Here is a 22,831-nt window from a genome sequence, read left to right as displayed (position 1 = left end):
TATTGAGGTGCAGCTGACATGTTCAGGCCAGAGATTGGATGTAGTGGGCAAAGGAGAGATCGGAGTCGAATATAACCCCAAGGCAGCGGGCGTGCTGTGAGTTAAGGTGCCACACAATGAGATAGAGATGTCAGGAGGAGGTCGGTTAGTAGAGGGCAGAAACACCAGGTGGTCAGTTTTAGAGAGGTTTAGTTATAGGTAGAGAGGACATAGGGTTAGAGACAGCGGACAGACAGTCGGTGAGGTTTTAGAGGAAAGGTGCAGAGATGTCATGGGAAGAGGTGTATAGCTTGGTGTCGTCAGCGTAGAGGTGGTATTGGAGGCCAAAACTCCTGATGGTTTGTCTGATAGGGGCTGTGTAGATGGGGGCCGAGGACTGAACCCTGGGGGACCCCAAGAGCAAGGGGAAGAGGAAAAGTGGGGGACCGAGCCATGAAGGGACCCCAACAGCAAGGGCAAGAGGAGGGGAGGGGGCCGAGGACTGAGCCCTGGAGGTCCCCAACAGCAAAGGAAAGAGGATGGGAGGTAGAGCCAGCAAAGGAAACGCTGAATGAGCAGTAAGATAGGTAGGTCATGTAACAATCATCACTCATTATTGGGCGTTTGAACAAATTTTGTGCATTGATAGTTACGTGTAAAAGGGCCTTTAAAGTTTAAATTCTCTGCAATATCCACTCCATCCAAATCGTGGGTTGACTGTGTAATGCGACAGATCCTCCAGAACAAAACATGACGTTTGTAACCCAGCTCTTTATCTAGCCAGGAATATCCTGAGCAGGGAAAGGGTCTTCCAGTAAGAGGCCTATTTTTTATTTATTTATTTATTTTTTAATTACCCTGGATAGAGAAAAATGGATAGATTACTTGGGGTCTAACTGTTGGGACCCCTGCAACATAAGCCGCTGCCAGAAGTGTCTGCTAGCGGCTTGACTCCTCTTTGAGATAGGCATATTTATGGGCACATAGTTGTGGGAGAACAAAGGTGGTTCTGACAACCGGTATTAAAGTGGCCCCCCAGTCCTGGATATGCACGGACCACCTCTTCTGCCGTCCTCCCCTTTTGGTTTAGCAAAGTCTAATGTAACTTTGTTTCCGTCAATCTCCCCATCCTCCATTGCTTCTTTTGCAGCTTTAGCATCTTCGGCTGTAGAGAATTCTACAAAACCAAACCTGCAAGGAGACACAACATTAAGGCTAGGGGCACACACTACCAGACTGCATGGGGTCCGTGTTAACCCTTGGACAGCACACAGACACATTATAGGCCTATGTGACTATGCACAAACAGACTGCCTATAAACTTACGGCAGGTCCTATTCCTGGCAGTTTTAAGGATGACAAATAGCACAATGACAAGGAATGTCATATCTTGTGCCTAAGAGACAACACACAGACTAGTGTCCGTGTGCTCTCCGATACGAGCTGCGCCCAACCCGCACTCACAGCTAGTGTGGTGGAGGCCTTAATGATTGAGGGCACACTCAGCTAGTGTGGTGGAGGCCCTAATGATTGAAGGCACACTCACAGCTAGTGTGGTGGAGGCCCTAATGATTGAAGGCACACTCACAGCTAGTGTGGTGGAGGCCTAAATGATTGAAGGCACACTCACAGCTAGTGTGGTGGAGGCCTAAATGATTGAAGGCACACTCACAGCTAGTGCGGTGGAGGCCTTAATGATTGAAGGCACACTCACAGCTAGTGCGGTGGAGGCCTTAATGATTGAAGGCACACTCACAGCTAGTGTGGTGGAGGCCTAAATGATTGAAGGCACACTCACAGCTAGTGTGGTGGAGGCCTAAATGATTGAAGGCACACTCACAGCTAGTGTGGTGGAGGCCTAAATGATTGAAGGCACACTCACAGCTAGTGTGGTGGAGGCCTTAATGATTGAAGGCACACTCACAGCTAGCGTGGTGGAGGCCTAAATAAATGAAGGCAAGCTCACAGCTAGTGTGGTGGAGGCCTAAATGATTGAAGGCACACTCACAGCTAGTGTGGTGGAGGCCTAAATGATTGAAGGCACACTCACAGCTAGTGTGGTGGAGGCCTTAATGATTGAAGGCACACTCACAGCTAGTGTGGTGGAGGCCCTAATGATTGAAGGCACACTCACAGCTAGTGTGGTGGAGGCCTAAATGATTGAAGGCAAGCTCACAGCTAGTGCGGTGGAGGCCTAAATGACTGAAGGCACACTCACAGCTAGTGTGGTGGAGGCCTAAATGATTGAAGGCACACTCACAGCTAGTGTGGTGGAGGTGAAAAGACAACCAATGTTTTACTTTTATTCTAGTTAGCATGTTGCACTGAAGCATTTCAAACCTCACTTGAAGGACTTAAAAGCCAAGAGTGCCTTTTATTTTCATTCTTCTTGCGCGAATCCATCTACAGCCACAAAAATACCGGCTGCACGGAGCTCAATCAGAGAGTTTCGGACCAACTTTGCAATTTTTCCCCAAGACAATGAATTGCACACATCTGATATTCGACCCCAGCTCTTACCCCAAGGATGCGCCAGTGTCTTTGTCTGTTACTATTCTTGCACTAACAGATCCGCCAAATGCTTCCCTTAAGGTCTCCTCAGTTGTGTCCTCAGAAAGACCTCTGACATACAGCGTTTTTAATGGCGTTGATCCTAAAACAGTTCAGGAAGATGAGTGAGCACACAAGTCCACATTAGAACAAACCAGTTAGGGTACGAGTACATGAGCACCAGGGGTGGTTGCCAACTACCAGCTGAATGTACAAGTCCGGATGCAGCGTGGCAACTCCAGCTAAATCCCAAGTCTTGGTGGTGCTCATGCAGTAGCACCCTTACCAGGATTAAGACACACAATGCCTACAGCTGGATCAGTACTTGACTATCTAGAGATAAAAAAAAGTTCTCATCAGAAGTTCAGACGGCTTCATCATCATTTCCAGCACAAGACTGTCAGTTTTTTTGGGTAAGGGAGGAGAAAAGAAAGAAGATCTTCATACCTTTTCCACCTTGAGAGTCTACTCCTTGGCTGAACTCAATCAGTATTGACCTGCCTGCAATCTCTGTGGCATTATAAGATTCTAGGGCTTCCTTTGCTTCTTCTGCAGATGAAAATTCAACAAAAGCATATCTGGGAATAAAAGAAAAAAAGGTTCAATGACCTTGTGGTCAATAGTCCCATGGTCCCTACCCAGATCTCCCATGGTCCCTACCCAGATCTCCCATGGTCCCTACCCAGATCTCCCATGGTCCCTACCCAGATCTGAACATCTTCTGCCTCCCAAGCAGTAACGGCCATCCACCCCATCAGGCGAGGCTTACCCCATGGGCTTTCCTTGCTTATTTTGTGAAATTTTAATGGATATTGCCTTCTCAAACACTTCCTGTAAACGGTCTTCGGTCGCGCTGACTGCCAGGTTTCTTACGGCAAGCACCTTGCAGTCGTCTAGAAAAAAGAAACAATTCTCATGCAAGCAGACATTTACATTAAGGGCAATACATCTCTTTCACGTTTTTCACTTCCATGACTTCCTTAACAGCGGTCAGCATATTTTTCATTAGCCTTTCAGATGTGCGTGAAGTCCAGCGTTAAATGGAATCATTGTAAACTAAATCAGTCAGCTGAATCACAACTTCACCATCCAAATCGATTTCTACATAAGTACTCAGATTCTCTCATTGGCCGTCATGTCAGCCACTAAACCAGTGGATCAAACTGAGATACTTTACCGACAAGTAAGAAACTAGCCAACCCCGCTGCCTCCTGCAAGGAATTAAACCACAGGGAGAAGATAGAAATGGTCAACTATTGGTTCACATAGTGTCCTATAGACTCACCTCCCACCAATCCTCTTCTGCATCCAGAAAACTGACTCTTCTCACCAGTATAATCTATGAATATGAAGCGACCTTCGATCTCTGTACCTTGCTTGTCTACAAGGGCTGCATCAGCCTCGGCTTCGGTGCTGAAGTCCACATAAGCAATCCTATATGAGAACAGAGAATTACGTATTCACACAATGACCAAGTCGTCAACAGCTGCTCACTAATTATTAGGAAATTATAGTACCAGTGTTTCTGGTGGCATAATGCGTCACAGAGCTGTACAACATGGTACATCCATCCTGACCCCCACACATCACACACACAGCTCTACTCCATCCATCCTGACCCCCACACATCACACACAGCTCTACTCCATCCATCCTGACCCCACACATCACACACAGCTCTACTCCATCCATCCTGATCCCCACACATCACACATACAGCTCTACTCCATCCATCCTGACCCCCACACATCACACACAGCTCTACTCCATCCATCCTGACCCCACACATCACACACAGCTCTACTCCATCCATCCTGACCCCACACATCACACACAGCTCTACTCCATCCATCCTGACCCCCACACATCACACACACAGCTCTACTCCATCCATCCTGACCCCCACACATCACACACAGAGCTCTACTCCATCCATCCTGACCCCTCCACACATCACACACACAGCTCTACTCCATCCATCCTGACCCCCACACATCACACACAGCTCTACTCCATCCATCCAGACCCCCACACATCACACACACAGCTCTACTCCATCCATCCTGACCCCCACACATCACACACACAGCTCTACTCCATCCATCCTGACCCCCACACATCACACACACAGCTCTACTCCATCCATCCTGACCCCCACACATCACACACAGTTCTACTCCATCCATCCTGACCCCCACACATCACACACAGTTCTACTCCATCCATCCTGACCCCCACACATCACACACACAGCTCTACTCCATCCATCCTGACCCCCACACACACCGCTCTACTCCATCCATCCTGACCCCCACACATCACACACAGCTCTACTCCATCCATCCTGACCCCCACACATCACACACACAGCTCTACTCCATCCATCCTGACCCCCACACATCACACACAGCTCTACTCCATCCATCCTGACCCCCACACATCACACACACAGCTCTACTCATCCATCCTGTCCCCACACATCACACACACAGCTCTACTCCATCCATCCTGACCCCCACACACACCGCTCTACTCCATCCATCCTGACCCCCACACATCACACACACAGCTCTACTCCATCCATCCTGACCCCCACACAGCTCTACTCATCCATCCTGTCCCCACACATCACACACACAGCTCTACTCCATCCATCCTAACCCCCACACATCACACACACCGCTCTACTCCATCCATCCTGACCCCCACACATCACACACACCGCTCTACTCCATCCATCCTGACCCCCCACACATCACACACACAGCTCTACTCCATCCATCCTGACCCCCACACATCACACACACAGCTCTACTCCATCCATCCTAACCCCCACACATCACACACACCGCTCTACTCCATCCATCCTGACCCCCACACATCACACACACCGCTCTACTCCATCCATCCTGACCCCCCACACATCACACACACAGCTCTACTCCATCCATCCTGACCCCCACACATCACACACACAGCTCTACTCCATCCATCCTGACCCCCACACATCACACACACAGCTCTACTCCATCCATCCTGACCCCCACACATCACACACACAGCTCTACTCCATCCATCCTATCCCCCACACATCACACACAGCTCTACTCCGTCCATCCTGACCCCCACACATCACACACAGCTCTACTCCATCCATCCTGACCCCCACACATCACACACAGCTCTACTCCATCCATCCTGACCCCCACACATCACACACACAGCTCTACTCCATCCATCCTGACCCCCCACACATCACACACACAGCTCTACTCCATCCATCCATCCTGACCCCCATACATCACACACACAGCTCTACTGCATCCATCCATCCTGACCCCCACACATCACCCACACAGCTCTACTCCATCCATCCTGACCCCCACACATTACCCACACAGCTCTACTCCATCCATCCTGACCCCCACACATCACACACACAGCTCTACTCCATCCATCCTGACCCCCACACATCACACACACAGCTCTACTCCATCCATCCTGACCCCCACACATCACACACACAGCTCTACTCCATCCATCCTGACCCCACACATCACACCCACACAGCTCTACTCCATCCATCCTGACCCCCCACACCACACCCACACAGCTCTACTCCATCCATCCTGACCCCCCACACATCACACACACAGATCTGCTACATCCATCCTGACCCCCACACATCACACACAGCTCTACTCCATCCATCCTGACCCCCACACATCATACACACAGCTCTACTCCATCCATCCTGACCCCCACACATCATACACACAGCTCTACTCCATCCATCCTGACCCCCACACATCACACACACAGCTCTACTCCATCCATCCTGACCCCCACACATCACACACACAGCTCTACTCCATCCATCCTGACCCCCACACATCACACACAGCTCTACTCCATCCATCCTGACCCCCACACATCACACACACAGCTCTACTCCATCCATCCTGACCCCCACACATCACACACAGCTCTACTCCATCCATCCTGACCCCCACACATCACACACACAGCTCTACTCCATCCATCCTGACCCCCACACATCACACACATAGCTCTACTCCATCCATCCTGACCCCCACACATCACACACACAGCTCTACTCCATCCATCCTGACCCCCACACATCACACACAGCTCTACTCCATCCATCCTGACCCCCACACATCACACACACAGCTCTACTCCATCCATCCTGACCCCACACACATCACACACAGCACATCTCACACACACAGCTCTACTACATGCATCTTGATTCCCGAGACAATCTTGACTCCTCCCACAGCAGGGCGAGCAACGATGTCACCAGATGCGAAGCACTCACATACATACTCGCTGACAAGTGGTCGTTAGCAGTTTGATTAGGCTTATAGCCAATTGTAATTCAAGCAGAATATAGAAATGCAGATATACAAAACTGTAGGAATATTTCTACATCCGTGTAGAAGCACATTTATCATCTGTTCAAAAGTGTGACTTTAGGATTAATTACAATTACAGTAAGTTTTAGATTTCACCACAAACCTAATTAGTTTAATATATTCAATGAGAATGAACTCACCCTTTACCAACAGGAAGGCGAATGTCTTTGGCATTTCCAAAGATCTCCTGTAGTCGTTCTTTGACGCCTGCGCTGTTGGGTAGGTTCTTCACAAACAGAGTTCGTGCGGCCTTCTCTGCCAACAACATTTGTGAGAACGCAAAATCAGTTAGGTGTAAAGACTGCGAACAGCGGGCGTACATCGTTAGCGCAATAAATCCAATATTCAGGAATAGATCATCAGATTGCCCGAGGAATACTCCGGGTCATGCAAACAGTTCTAATTGCCAAAGGCAAAAAAGTCCCCATTTTGGCCAACGGCCAAAAGCCTATGTAGGGATTAAAAATCAGCACCAAACCCTATTAAAATCTCATCTACAGCCGCTAGAGATGAGCGAGTATACTCGCTAAGGCACATTAGAGACGAGCGGGGAGATACTCGGCTAAGGCACTACTCGCTCGAGTAAAGATTTGGGGGCCGGCACGGGTGACAGAGAGAGAGATCTCCCCTCCGTTCCTCCCCGCCCCCCGCCGGCCCCCGAATCTTTAGAGATGAGCGGGGAGATACTCGGCTAAGGCACTACTCGCTCGAGTAAAGATTTGGGGGCCGGCACGGGTGACAGAGAGAGAGATCTCCCCTCCGTTCCTCCCCGCCCCCCGCCGGCCCCCGCATCTTTAGAGACGAGCGGGGAGATACTCGGCTAAGGCACTACTCGCTCGAGTAAAGATTTGGGGGCCGGCACGGGTGACAGAGAGAGAGATCTCCCCTCCGTTCCTCCCCGCCCCCCGCCGGCCCCCGCATCTTTAGAGACGAGCGGGGAGATACTTGGCTAAGGCACTACTCGCTCGAGTAAAGATTTGGGGGCCGGCACGGGTGACAGAGAGAGAGATCTCCCCTCCGTTCCTCCCCGCCCCCCGCCGGCCCCCCGAATCTTTAGAGACGGGCGGGGAGATACTCGGCTAAGGCACTGTTCGCTCGAGTAATGTGCCTTAGCGAGTAGACTCGCTCTTCTCTAATAGCCACCCAACATGTTTTGCTTTGCGGTGTCCTCAGGGGGAGCAACGAGCAGGGCTTTAGGGAGTGTTCCCCCCAAGGAAGCCATAAGGCGAAACATGTTGGTATAGGTCAGGAATAGTTGATCGGCTGGTGTCGGGTCCTGGGGCCCTAAAAAAGGAGCTTAGTGGGCGCGTGCGCCACAAATACACATAGGTTCGACCTGAAGCAGCGGAAATGCTTGTGCCGACCTCTGTGTAGTGGCTGGCGCTGGTAAATGCAGGTACGGCTCTCACTGAAAGGAAAATGCTTACCACCAGCGGCTCTCTGCAGAGAACCTGAACCAATTAAGAGGAAGTCCCTTAGAGATTCCTTGAAAAACGGCACTCGCATCTCGGGACTTTAACCCCAGGAACTGAGTCCATGGATGCCTGTACCGGCCAAGCTAAGAGTCTGCCGTATCTGGGAAGTTTATAGATAGTAGGGTGGGGGGTAAGGTAGCGTGAGACCTCAGAGAGTGCAGGCGCCTGACTGTCATTTGTGAGTCACGTGACTCAACAACTCTGACCCGTGAGTCGTAATGGGTATGTGTAGGTTGTAGCCTTGCAGGCAGGGAGATTTAAGCTCCTTGGTCTTCTTATAGCCATAGTCGTCGTCTACAGGCCGGGTCTGATGCTCCTCCATGGACTCCAGGAATCCGTCATGTGTGCCCCTCGACCAAATGACTAGCTCTTCCAAATTACAGGTCAAATCGACTCTGTCTATCCATTGAGTCAGGGAGGGTGGGGGTTTTGGAGCCACAGAAGAGGGATAAGTGCTTTTGCAGCGTCGATTAAGTACGCAATCGGTTTCTGTTTTAGAGGATGGAAGCCTGATGAGGGTCTCCATAGAAATATAATCTCTGGAGTGATCTGAAAGTTAGGAGAGAGCTTCCGTAGGGTCGCCTCAATTCCCTGCCAGAAGGAAGTCACAGACGGGCACTCCCACCAAATGTGAAGGTAAGAGCCTATGCCCACTTCCCATCTCCAGCAATTGTGATGAGGAGCGAGTTTATGATCAAATAGCCACTGAGGCGTCCTGTACCAACGGACTAAAAGTTTATAGTGGGCCTCCTGTGAGATACTGCATGGAGATAGACCGTAGGCCGTTTTTAGAATGAAGCCGATATTATTCGGTGGTAGACTAATACCAGGAGGTTATAAAGGCTGGTCTGGAAAATTGTGTGGGGGCCATGAATGGTCTACGGAGAAATGACATTTTCCTGGATGTGCGTTTGCCATTTCCCAGGGTTTCTTCAAACTTTGAGAGAAGCCTTGTAGATGCATTTGATTTGTAGAAGTCTCCTACCACACCCCTTACATGTGCTTTCTTTAGGAAGGAGAGGGACTGTTCAGGGAGGAGGGACTGGAGGGCCCCCTCTGGACCCTGGTGTGCGAGTGCCTGAAGGCCTCAAAATGTTCTGGCTGTAAACTTGGACCAAAGGCTGACCAGGCATGGGGCTCCGGGAGAGCCCAAAATAACTTCCCTATCCGATTCGTCCAGAGAAGGAATGGAAACAAAAGTCCTCAGCGCAATTGTTTAGGAACTCCAGCAAATGCTCTGCTGACGCAAGGCACCCGTCACACCAGGCTGAAGAAAGGCACGTCAGCCGAAGAGAGTATTTTATTTTGCCAAACGGGACACTGGAGGATGCGCTGCTGGGGACAACCACTGGTGGTTGGGGTGTCGGCTGGCTAAAAGGATGCAAGCCATCTCAAATCTTAAATGTAAGATTATGCACTGTGTGCAGGAAAGAGGTTACAGTGCTGGAGGGGTTCAAAGAAGGGCAACTAAACTAATACATGGAATGACGGGACTGGAATACCCAGAGAGGCATCAAAACTGGGATTATTTACCCTGGAAAAAAGACGGCTAAGAGGCGACCAAATAACTGTGTATAAGTACATGAGGGGACAATACAAGGATCTCTGCCAGGATCTGTTTACACCCAGGACTGCGACGGTAACAAGAGGACATCCGCTATGTCTAGAAGAAGGCAGGTTTCATCACCAACACAGAAGGGGGTTCTTTACTGTAAGAGCAGTGAGACTGTGGAACTCTCTGCCGGAGGAAGTGGTGATGGCAAAATCCATAGAGGAGTTTAAGAGGGGACTGGATGCCTTTCTAGTGCAGAAGGATATTACAGGATATAAATTTTAGGTGACCGGCGGGTTTTTGATCCGGGTCTTACAGCAGGCTGAACTAGATGGACATTGTCTTCATTCGGCCCAACATACCATGTAACTCTTCGGTTTAGCAAAGCATTCGGCTCCACTGTTGGACCAGAGCTTTTCGCATTGTATCTGCGGAGGAAGGATACTTGGAGAACGCTCTGGGAGTGCGTTAGGAGGCAGCTCTGAATTTACTGAGTACGCCTTATAGCAACAATGCGGCTATCCACAAAGTGGAAGATTTGTGGTCCGTTCTGCAGTCAAATTAGGGTCAGCAGGGAAAGAGGTCATGATCGAACGACGTCCACATTGAGACGGCTGTCTGAACTAGCTGTCCAGTCTTTCTAGAAAGAATTAGATGCCATTTTGGTTCTGAGACCGCCTGCAAGAGGGATTGGGCCCATACTGGTTCAGTGTCTTATAGGGCTGCCCGGAGGACTGGCAGACTGATCTAAGGCCATGTGGCTGCCTGTTGGAGGATTGAACCACCGACTAACGAGTACAGTGGCACAGCAGGGGGTCCGGAAAAATATTCACTCATTTACTTACCTACTCTGCAAAGTGTAATGATGCTGGAGGAGGTTCCCTCATATCCAGCAGTGAACGCCATCTATTCGCTGACCTACCGGGGTGTGTTCTGGGATGGGGAACCCTATGGCTAGTGGGTCATGATCAAACAGAATTGATTGTCCTCCTCCAAGAAGAATAGGGAGGCACGACAACTTGCCATCTTCCCTCCTCGTTGGGGGAACAGGGAGAGTCCTGCCTGCCCAGTGTTTCCCACATCCATTTGGTTCTGAAGACTGTTGACTTAAAAGGTCTGCCTCCTGCAGACACAAAGCTAAAAACGGAGTAGCTGGTGCCTGCAGGAATGTTATAGCTAGTAGGAGGAGTTAACACTTCTCTGCTTAGTTTCGCCTCCTAGTGGCAAAAGCTATACCCACAGTCTATAGCGGTGCTCCCCAATGATACAGATGAGAAAAAGGCCCAATAAAATGCTTTACGGTAACAAAAAAAAAAAATTAAGTTTAAGCTCCGCCCTTTAGTTTTCCAGTAACAAAAATAGATAAAAGACAATTAGTAATCGCACATCGGTACAGGTCCAGACCTAAAAATATTGGATTTATCCTGTTCATTGAACGATATACAGACAGAAAAAAAATCTAACTCATGAAAGGTGGAAGAAAGAAAAACACGACAAAACCAAACCAAATCCCAGCCAGACAAATACCTGCCGCTCCTTCTCTCTTCTGCTTCTTTCTCTTCGGAGCAGCGACATTTATTGGCATTTCTTTTTTGTGTTTTCTAGATTTCTTTACAGTTTCTAAATGGAAAGAGAAAGTATTTAAAATAAAAACTAAAGACAAATCGTCGTCATCCTCCCGTTTACAGGAGGAGCCACTTCCAAAAACGGATCTACCGTGAAACTTATATATTTTGTTATCAAACTCAAACCCCACAGTTACCCAGTGATTACAACAGGGGGTGAAGGATCTGGATTGCAGCCATGTCTACAAACAAGAACTTAATGGCGAGCTGATAAGAAGAGCCACCAGCTACATCAGCGGCCACAGAGCCCCTCCGCCAGCCGCCGCCAGAGCCCCTCCGCCAGCCGCCACAGGGCCCCTCCGCCAGAGCCCCTCCGTGAGCCGCCGCCAGAGTCCCTCCGCCAGCCGCCACAGGGCCCCTCCGCCAGCCGCCGCCAGAGTCCCTCCGTTTATCCAGTCTAGTGAGCTCCATAAGGGCCACATGCCAGCTCCCTTCTGCAGTCGGTACAATCAGTACAGATCGTTTGTCAGGTTTTACTACCTTTACAAGAGGTTGAAGACCAATAACACTGGTTTCTTTCCCATCGATGGAGCTCTGCGAGAGCTTTTGTGGGAGGAGCTGCAGTTTTTTTTCTATTGGTGCCATTTTGGGACACACAACTTGATATCCTAAGGCCTCATGTCCACCGGGGGAAAAAAAATCAGGCCCGCCGCGGATTCTTCATGCAGAATCCCGCAGCGGGTCCCTCCTTTCCCGCGGACATGAGGCCTAAAAAGATTTACTTACCTGTCCGAACGCTGCGGATCTTCCCTCCATCGCGGCCGGATCTTCTTTCTTCGGCCCGGTGGATGTGCTCGGCAGACATTCTGATACGGGTGTGCCACAGATCCGGACGGCTTCCATAGGCCTCAATAGAATCCTGCGGAAGGTATCCCCGCGGTAGACCCGCACTAAAATGGAGCATGGTGCAGGTGTTTTCCCGCACACGCAATCCGTGCCTGAAGGGAAAATGACATCCGCAGGTATTTAACTACCTGCGGGTATCCAATGTATCCCTATGGGGCGCGGATCACGCTGCGGATTTTATTTTAGCCCTGGACATGAGGCCTAAGACTAATGAATCCAGCCAAACTAATATAATTATGTAATCAATAGGAAAAACATATCGTGCCATTAACTTTGTACCGAGACAGCAGCCTCACTGCAACGCATCGGTGTGCCCCATCGTGTCACGGGGAGGACAGTGCCGATAGTGATCATGCAGGGGGTACCCCTCTAGCATAGCTGGATGCTGTGGCATCTAAAAGGATTCAACTGCCAGGACTCGGCTGCATAGCTCAGTTACAGCTGCTCCGTATACACGTACTAGCTGATATACCCGGCTTCGCCCGAGTTAATTTGATACAGGTGTTGTTCACGCAGAAAAATGTATCAAGTCATGGTTACTTCAGAGGAACAAAATATGTACACATAGAGGAGCGTTAGATTCTTCTCAGGCTGCATGTACCGATGTCCCTCTGCAGAATGTGCCTCCAGATCAGAGGGCCCCTTTTTGGAATCTGAGAGCAGGTATAATGCATTGGGTAGTCCAACTACCATTGTACTATGGGGATTAGGTAGTTTGAAGATTGCATCAGCCAACTACCTAGTGCGCATAATGCATTAGTAGTGTTAGACCCTCACCTATGAGCTATACCAGCTCTCCGATTGGCCAGCTCTGGGTAATCAGAGAGCAGTGAAGAAACAGTCTGCCTGACGTAGTTAGGAAACTGCAGTGACCATTTTGGTGGTCAGTGAACTGGCAGATCACTGCAGGGGATACACCCTCCCCTCCCCCGGTGGTCACAAAAAATCTGTCTGCTCTCCTGTTGGGTCTATTTTAGTGCATATAAAGTGTGATTGTTCCCAGCAAGAGGAATCAAGACATCTTGTAGATATGATACCGTTTAATGGCTAACAGGAATACATGATGTTACAGAGAGCCTTCCAGCCTCCTCAGGCATAATGGAACAGGTCTAAAGACGGGCGCAGACACCATGAGCTTCATTTACACTTGGATGAATACCAGCAAACACAGACCATGGCCATATACTTACTGACTACGGAGGGCAGATAGCTGCATCGTCTCACCATGCAGGCAGCAGACTACCAAATGAGGGAGCCAATTACACCTGTGAGGGACACCGATGAGACAGCCGCTCACACAGCCTCTTAATATAGAGTGAGTGGCCGTCTCATCACGGGTGTAATTAGCTCCCTCATTTGGTGGTCTGCTACCTGTATGATGCGGGGATGCAGCTATCGGCCCTCCGTACTCAGTAAGTATATGGCCGTGTACGGTGATTGTTTTATATTGCCACGTATGGATGACTCCCAGAGACCAGCGCAGATTCCGTGGCGATGCTAAACCAGATGATTACCTTCGGCTCCTTCTCTCTTCGGTTTCTCTGCAGCAGCGACATTTATCGCCGTTTCTTTTTTGCGTTTTCCGGATTCCTTTACAGTTTCTAAATGGAAGAAGAAAGTATTAAAAATAAAATAAAAAAGCAAAGACAAATCGCCGCCCTGTGCTGATTCCGCGGGTGACACTGAATACTCGCGGCTCGTCTCACTTTATAACAGTTTGGACGTGCCGTAATATTACTAGTCGACTGGTTTGGGGCGATGTAACGCTTAAATCTCGACCCCCCCCCCCTCGCACTTTTTACTGTGATACTAATTGCGGTACAGCACTCCCGTTGTATTCAATGGGACCGCTCAATGAATGGCTGATTGGTGCATTGAGCACCGGCTCCGATTGGCTGAGCCAGTGAGCGAGAACCAATCAGAGCAATGCTGGAGGTAAGGTTCTCAAACCCAGTTACCAGTAATAGATGCTCCATCTGCACTGACAAGCGCACGGGAAGCCTACAGCAGCGCCGGGCAGCAGCGGGAGGGACCCGGGCGGCCCCTGGTAGGCGAGTATAGCTTCTTTGGCTGCAATTTCAGCTGTGCTGAAGATGCAGCCAAAACATTGTCAAGAATGCATGACAGCACCGCTGAACCCGCAGGAAGTGAGGGCGGCCTTCCTTCTGTAAGAACGCTGCTGAACCTGCAGGAAGTGAGGGCGGCCTTCCTTCTGTAAGAACGCCGCTGAACCCGCAGGAAGTGAGGGCGGCCTTCCTTCTGTAAGAACGCCGCTGAACCCGCAGGAAGTGAGGGCGGCCTTCCTTCTGTAAGAACGCCGCTGAACCCGCAGGAAGTGAGGGCGGCCTTCCTTCTGTAAGAACGCCGCTGAACCCACAGGAAGTGAGGGCGGCCTTCCTTCTGTAAGAACGCCGCTGAACCCACAGGAAGTGAGGGCGGCCTTCCTTCTGTAAGAACGCCGCTGAACCCGCAGGAAGTGAGGGCGGCCTTCCTTCTGTAAGAACGCCGCTGAACCCGCAGGAAGTGAGGGCGGCCTTCCTTCTGTAAGAACCAGCAAAAGTCGCCATCATATTTGGACTGTACTTCCCTTTGTGACGGTCTTCAGTGACAGATGTCTTGTGTGAGGAACACGGAGTGAGCAGAACCCATTGATGTCAATCGGCTCATTCCCATGAGTATCTTTTCGCATGATGTACAATCACATGATAAAATATACAGCATGACCTTGTTGGGGCGTATTACACACTGCGATAAGCCATGGAAATAGATGGGCGGCACAAATACACAGCGAGTACGCAGGATAGCTGCTTACCTGCACACCATGTCAATGAGCCGTCTATGGGGATTCTCTGCATGCACAAATATGCACTTAAAAACACACCAGAGCGGGCGAAACATGCGGGCAGGACTGAAATGTGCCCACATCCATGAGGGTGAGCCCCAATAGTGACCCCTATAGTTGCCCCAGTAGTAATAGTGACCCCATCAGTGGCCTCAGTGGCCCTACATTGGCACCAGTACTGTTCGTCATAGTAACAGTATCCCCCATAGTGGCCCCAATAGTAGTGTCCTGGATCCTGCCCAACCAGGGGCCATTAGGAACCCTCCCATTGGTTCAGGGATAGGTAAAAAGAACCACGAGCTACATTAGTGGCCACAGGGCCCCTCCGTTTATCTAGTACAGTCAGCTCCATAAGGGCCACATGTCAGCTCCCTTCTGCAGTCGGTACAATCAGTACAGATCGTTTGTCCGGTTTTACTACCTTTACAAGATGTTACAGACCAATAAGGTTAGGTTCACACGGGGTGGATTTGCCGCAGCAGATCCGCCCGCAGCCGCTAATCTCGGGATTAGCCAGCCATGTGGACGAGATTTCTCCGAAACCTCGTCCGCACGGGACGGCTAATCCGCTGCGGTAAATCCGGTTGAAACTGCGGCCGCCGCAGCTTCAAAAGATTGAGCATGTCTGTTTACTTTCTTTTTTTTGTTTATTTACATCACGGCCGCGCTCTCCTCTACGGGAGAGCCGGCCGCAACGGAAAAGGATACGGCCGGGCCGCTTCAAAGCCGCCGCGGCTTAAACCACAGCGGTTCTCCCGGCGGAAATCTCGCGGTTTTCGCTGCGACCAAACTGAGATTTCCGACGAAAATACGTCCTGTGTGAACCCTGCCTAACACTGGTTTCTTTCCCATCGATGGAGCTCTGCGAGAGCTTTTGTGGGGCGCGATGCAAGTTTCTTTTTTTTTTTTTTAATTGGGGCCATTATGGGACACAAACAACTTGATATTTTAAGACCAACAGATCCAGCCGAACTAATATTATGGAATCAATAGGAAAACCATATAAACATGATCACCTGGGAGGGCACAGACATGTCACGATTAACAGGACCTAGATAACAACCAGGGAGGGATGAGCATAACCGTAAATAATCAGTCCAGTGACAAGGAGTGTGAAAGTGTAGTGTCTGTAAACTGAGATTAGGGGGCCACCACCGGGCCACCAGGTTACCTCTGCTCTGGGTTTCTCATAATATCCACTGATGTAGAAGCCCCCTCCGAGATTCACACCGTTTCTGATAGAATCACCTTTGATACTAAATTTATATTCTTCTGTGACGCTGGGACTTATAATTGCCTTTCAGTATAATAACTTTCATATGTTATATGTTGTATGTTGCGTCCGTGGCTAGAAAAAAATGCTGTCACAGGCAGTGGATATAAATTCACTGACCCAACCGGTTCAGTTATTACATGTCCTCTGCAACCGTTACCTTCCGAAATGAAGAAATCAGCCAGAGAATCCAGAAACCGGCGTTTAATGGGTCAGAAAAAGCTGGAATGGCATCCGATGGGCCGCCTCGTCAAGGGACAAAATGATGCTGGAGGCCAACGATCAGAGCAGCAGTCATCGAGCCCGACGCTACCATGACATCAGACTACAGCTTTCTCACATGTATACATGACAACGGCGGGGCCCCTGCAGGTATGCGCGACAGCGGCGGAATCCCGCAGCCATGAGGCCAAAAAATGAATTTCACCCACCTCTCCAGATGCAGTGGGGCTCTCCTCCTCCGTCAGGGCCAGATCTTCATTCTTCTGCATGGCGCATGCGCTTTCCCGCGGTCCCACGGCACGGCCGCAGTGTCAGCTGCGTCTGTCGCGGGGCAGATGGCTTCCATTGACTTGTGGAAGCCATCCGTGAGGGAAAACCGCACAAAATGAAGCGCGCTGCGGGCGTTTTCCCACACATGCAATCCCCGCACCGGAGAAAAATGACACCTGCAGGTATTTAAATTAGCTGCGGGTGCCCAAGGGTTCCCTACGGGCGCGGATCGCACGTGCGGGAGACATATGTGTGGATTTTTAAAGTCAATTAATGCCGTGGACCTGAGGCCTTAGTCCGTATATCGGGGGAGCGCAAATGTCTCACTCTTCATGTGGTTACTAATGCCTGGTGTTCGGGCGGCGGACCCTGCTACAGTCAGCAACCGCTAGTGATTTATTACCCTTCTTGGCTCCGGCCGGGGGGGTGGTCTTGGCTGGAGTGGTGGTCTTGGCCGGGGGGGCGGTCTTGGATGGGACGGTGGTCTTGGCTGGAGGGGCGGTCTTCTTATGCAGTTTTTGAACCGGAACCTCCACCTGTTGAAAGAGGAAGCAATGTGAGACCCGGCAGGTCGTCCATGTTGGCCGGCGCTCCAGTAACTCAGCAGCGCCCCGTCCGCATGCACCAGCCATTTTGGATTCAGTGTAAAGTTAGTCTTCGGGGGGCAGCATTAACCCCTTAAGGGCACGGCCGGCTTTGGGCTTTAGGACGCAACGATTTTTGGCGGACTCATCTCCATTTTTCAAAAGCCATACCTTTTTTGCTCCGTCGGCGCGGCCGCACACGGGCAGGTTTTATGCGAGGCGAGCCGTAGTTATCGGCGCCATGTTTGGGTGCGTCGACCGTATTGGGGAACTATAAATGATTTTATGACCGCAGGGAGAGAAAACGCATCGATTGTCAGTTTATTCCTACAGCGTTCAGCACCAAGGACGCGATACGTTATTTCTGCGGTCGCTACGGTTACAATGAGACCAAAATTATTTTTTTGTAGGTTTTTTGACTTTTCTGCAATAAAAAACATTTTTTGGGGATTCTTTTTCCTCCTACATCGCTGCACTCAGAGCGCCAGGACTGTTATTCTCCCGCGGACGGCGGCTGTGGGGGCTGTTTTTTGCGTGACGAGCGCTAGTTTTTAGGGGCACCAGTTTGGGGAACACACAGCTTTTTTAGTTTTTTTTTTTTTTTTTTTTTTTTTTTACACTTTTTGCCATATAGGATCCCTTGTTTGTTAGTTTACACTTTGTCTATCCGTGCAGCGCCTCGCACCGCCTATGATCCAGCATCGCGGGACATCCGTCCTGCCACGCCCCATCGCTTGTACTGGTAATGCCGCACACCCGTATCTGGCATCCAATCACACGGCGGGGATCTGATGCCGTCGCTCCCCCTTTCATGCCATGATCACCGTAGGTCTTGGCATGTAAGCCCCCTGCACACAGGTGAACAATCCCGCGGCGGGATTTCCCGAAGCATTCCCGCCCGTCTGCCGAGGATCGCATTAGATAACGCAGTCCGATTTGTCGTGCCATGCTCTATTTCTGTTCAGGTCTCGCAGAGGCCCGCACAGAGATGCCACTCCCGGCGCCCTCTGCGCCAGCTGGGCGGCGGCCGAAACGTCACAGAGGCGGAGGAGAAGGGGAGACCCGCACTGGTCCCTGCAGGGGTGCGGGTCGGGTCCCGCTGACAGAATTCTCACAGGGGATCCGACCCGGCCGTCTGCAGGCGGCCTAAGGGGTTAACAGCGGGGGCTATTCCGATACACCGCCCCGGCGCTGCCCTCCCGATGCACCCCCGCCGTTGCAGCGAAAGCCGGCCATCGGTAACAGCGCCCCCTGCTGGCGGATGGCGTGGGATCTCTTCTAAACTCGCGCTATCCCCAGGGCGAAAATCCCAGCAAAAAGGCGCGACTTCACAGCGACACGAGATCCCGATGATGCTGCGGCGTTGTCACATGACCACAGAGCTCCACCCCACTGGTGGGATCGTCCTCTCCTTCCACAACCATGTGGTCCTCGTGGACCGTGGCGCAATGCAAGACCCGCTGCCAGCGACCGGCCACAATAAGCTGCCTGGATCCCCCGTTACCGCACGGCGCACAGAGAGAAGACCTGAAATACATAGGTATAACACAGTAATAACCGGCCCGTTACCTTGGCTGACTTCACCATGGCGGCAGGGGATGTGCGAATCACGTGTCAGGAGAGCACGAGGAACCGGAGCCGAAAAGCGAATGGCTGCAAAGGAGCTAGGGAGAAAGCTCCGCCCCTAAGATCCTTAGCGAACGTGTAGCCAATGACAGACGAGGAAGCCGATTTGGAACGCACAGCTCCAACCAATGAAGCCGCGAGACCCGTCCGGACCTATCAGCTGGTCCGTCATCTGGGGTACAGTTAGCACGTGCTGTGGCCGCTGTAGCAGGATCCCACGTGGGGTCGGCAGTATGCTGCGGCTGCTGCGGCGTAGGCGGCTTCTCGAGTAGCCCGTGCGGCGCCGGTGTGACTGCCCCCTGCCGGTGTGACTGCTCCCTGCCGTTGTCCGGTGAAGTCCGCACTGCTCTGTGAGGGGGCGTGTGGTGGGACAAGCAGGGAGGAGCAGCCTGAGAAGGTGCTAACCGTAGACTGCCGTAACCTCTCCCGGCCACAAGGTGGCTTCTATGTAGTATGAGAGCAGCGGCGCCGAGAGGCCGCTTAGCCGGCTTGTAGTTGTATTGACTGCAGCAACCCGGAGCTTCCTGCCTCACAGCCTGAGGTAACCCTGGCCTTACGTGGGCCCGCTAGCTCGCCGCGCGACTGAGCGTTACGTGGGCCCGCTAGCTCGCCGCGCGACTGAGCGTTACGTGGGCCCGCTAGCTCGCCGCGCGACTGAGCGTTACGTGGGCCCGCTAGCTCGCCGCGCGACTGAGCGTTACGTGGGCCCGCTAGCTCGCCGCGCGACTGAGCGTTACGTGGGCCCGCTAGCTCGCCGCGCGACTGAGCGTTACGTGGGCCCGCTAGCTCGCCGCGCGACTGAGCCTTACGTGGGCCCGCTAGCTCGCCGCGCGACTGAGCCTTACGTGGGCCCGCTAGCTCGCCGCGCGACTGAGCCTTACGTGGGCCCGCTAGCTCGCCGCGCGACTGAGCCTTACGTGGGCCCGCTAGCTCGCCGCGCGACTGAGCCTTACGTGGGCCCGCTAGCTCGCCGCGCGACTGGGCTTTACACGGGCCCGCTAGCACGACTCGTGCCTGAGCTTTACATGGGACTTCTAGTATGAGTCATGACTCAGAATAGTCGCTAAATTACGCCCAGAGCTTTACAGCCTAAATAGTTTGGCGCTAACATCCTGTTGTTGGACTAGTGGGGGGTGCGAGTCCTCCAGCGACTGTACTTGGAGCTACAATATGGCCAGCACCCATAGCCGGCTTGTAGAGCCCGCCGGGCGCATTGCGGACTGAGTATTGAGCATGCTCCAACAGACCACCCGTAGCTGGCTTGTAGAGTCTGACAGGCACATCGGGGACTAATTGTTGAGCATCGCTCCGACAGTCCGCCTGTAGCTGTCTTGTAGAGTCCACTTGACGCACCTGGGACTGATTGTTGAGCAGCTTGTGACGTGCAGGTAGCAGAGCTGTGTGTGGTGTGTGTGTGAGACGTAGCAGAAGCAGAACTGTGTGTGTGAGATGTGGACGTAGCAGAGCTGTATGTGAGACGTGGACATAGAGCTGTGTATGTGACGTGGACGTAGCAGGGCTGTGTGTGGTGTGTGTGTGACGTTGACGTAGCAGGGCTGTGTGTGGTGTGTGTGTGTGACGTGGACGTAGCAGGGCTGTGTGTGGTGTGTGTGTGACGTGGACGTAGCAGGGCTGTGTGTGGTGTGTGTGTGTGACGTGGACGTAGCAGGGCTGTGTGTGGTGTGTGTGTGACGTGGACGTAGCAGGGCTGTGTGTGGTGTGTGTGTGTGACGTGGACGTAGCAAGGCTGTGTGTGGTGTGTGTGTGACGTGGACGTAGCAGGGCTGTGTGTGGTGTGTGTGTGTGACGTGGACATAGCAGGGCTGTGTGTGGTGTGTGTGTGTGACGTGGACGTAGCAGGGCTGTGTGTGGTGTGTGTGTGTGACGTGCACGTAGCAGGGCTGTGTGTGGTGTGTGTGTGTGTGACGTGGACGTAGCAGGGCTGTGTGTGGTGTGTGTGACGTGGACGTAGCAGGGCTGTGTGTGGTGTGTGTGTGTGACGTGGACGTAGCAGGGCTGTGTGTGGTGTGTGTGTGACGTGGACGTAGCAGAGCTGTGTATGGTGTGTGTGTGACGTGGAAGTAGCAGGGCTGTGTGTGGTGTGTGACGTGGACGTAGCAGGGCTGTGTGTGGTGTGTGTGTGACGTGGACGTAGCAGGGCTGTGTGTGGTGTGTGTGTGACGTGGACGTAGCAGGGCTGTGTGTGGTGTGTGTGTGACGTGGACGTAGCAGGGCTGTGTGTGGTGTGTGTGTGTGACGTGGACGTAGCAGGGCTGTGTGTGGTGTGTGTGTGACGTGGACGTAGCAGGGCTGTGTGTGGTGTGTGTGTGACGTGGACGTAGCAGGGCTGTGTGTGGTGTGTGTGTGACGTGGACGTAGCAGGGCTGTGTGTGGTGTGTGTGTGACGTGGACGTAGCAGGGCTGTGTCTGGTGTGTGTGTGACGTGGACGTAGCAGGGCTGTGTCTGGTGTGTGTGTGACGTGGACGTAGCAGGACTGTGTCTGGTGTGTGTGTGACGTGGACGTAGCAGGGCTGTGTCTGGTGTGTGTGTGACGTGGACGTAGCAGGGCTGTGTGTGTGACGTGGACGTAGCAGGGCTGTGTGGTGTGTGTGTGACGTGGACGTAGCAGGGCTGTGTGTGGTGTGTGTGTGTGACGTGGCAGGGCTGTGTGTGGTGTGTGTGTGACGTGGACGTGGCAGGGCTGTGTGGTGTGTGTGTGACGTGGACGTGGCAGGGCTGTGTGTGGTGTGTGTGTGATGTGGACGTGGCAGGGCTGTGTGTGGTGTGTGTGTGGCGTGCACGTAGCAGGGCTGTGTGTGTGTGACGTGCACGTAGCAGGGCTGTGTGTGTGTGACGTGCACGTAGCAGGGCTGTGTGTGTGTGTGACGTGCACGTAGCAGAGCTGTGTGTGTGTGACGTGCACGTAGCAGGGCTGTGTGTGTGTGACGTGCACGTAGCAGGGCTGTGTGTGTGTGACGTGCACGTAGCAGGGCTGTGTGTGGTGTGTGTGTGTGACGTGCACGTAGCAGGGCTGTGTGTGGTGTGTGTGTGTGACGTGCACGTAGCAGGGCTGTGTGTGACGTGCACGTAGCAGTGCTGTGTGTGATGTGCACGTTGCAGGGCTGTGTGTGTGACGTGCACGTAGCAGGGCTGTGTGTGTGTGACGTGCACGTAGCAGGGCTGTGTGTGACGTGCACGTAGCAGGGCTGTGTGTGTGTGACGTGCACGTAGCAGGGCTGTGTGTGTGTGACGTGCACGTAGCAGGGCTGTGTGTGTGTGACGTGCACGTAGCAGGGCTGTGTGTGGGTGACGTGCACGTAGCAGGGCTGTGTGTGTGTGACGTGCACGTAGCAGGGCTGTGTGTGGTGTGTGTGTGTGACGTGCACGTAGCAGGACTGTGTGTGGTGTGTGTGTGACGTGGACGTAGCAGGGCTGTGTGTGGTGTGTGTGTGTGTGTGACGTGGACGTAGCAGGGCTGTGTGTGGTGTGTGTGTGTGACGTGGACATAGCAGGGCTGTGTGTGGTGTGTGTGTGTGTGTGTGTGTGT

General features: G+C 52.2%; 1 protein-coding gene and 1 non-coding gene across 3 annotated transcripts; both read right to left on the bottom strand.

Moving 5' to 3' along the window:
- Window positions 1-819: 819 nt before the first annotated feature.
- On the bottom strand, window positions 820-19,454 carry LOC136629045 (nucleolin-like). 2 transcript variants are annotated; one of them, XM_066605167.1, is made up of 11 exons: window positions 19,227-19,453; window positions 17,537-17,609; window positions 17,477-17,500; window positions 13,981-14,067; window positions 11,523-11,615; window positions 7,109-7,223; window positions 3,815-3,963; window positions 3,299-3,422; window positions 2,977-3,107; window positions 2,500-2,632; window positions 820-1,170 (listed from the first exon to the last, which is right to left on the bottom strand). In XM_066605167.1, exons 1-11 carry the CDS (start codon window positions 19,242-19,244, stop codon window positions 1,002-1,004), a joined length of 1,116 nt encoding a protein of 371 aa, XP_066461264.1. In that variant the 5' UTR covers window positions 19,245-19,453; the 3' UTR covers window positions 820-1,001. The 2 variants fall into 2 exon arrangements, with proteins under 2 accessions (XP_066461264.1, XP_066461263.1); XM_066605166.1 differs by having other exon boundaries at window positions 17,477-17,609; window positions 19,227-19,454.
- Window positions 2,843-2,918, bottom strand: LOC136630979 (small nucleolar RNA SNORD20). Its single transcript, XR_010792981.1, has one exon. It is a non-coding gene; the product is annotated as a small nucleolar RNA SNORD20 (small nucleolar RNA).
- Window positions 19,455-22,831: the final 3,377 nt, after the last annotated feature.

This window comes from Eleutherodactylus coqui, chromosome 5 (assembly GCF_035609145.1).
Source record: "Eleutherodactylus coqui strain aEleCoq1 chromosome 5, aEleCoq1.hap1, whole genome shotgun sequence".
NCBI lineage: Eukaryota > Metazoa > Chordata > Amphibia > Anura > Eleutherodactylidae > Eleutherodactylus > Eleutherodactylus coqui.
This window is presented reverse-complemented; position numbering and strand designations above follow the sequence as displayed.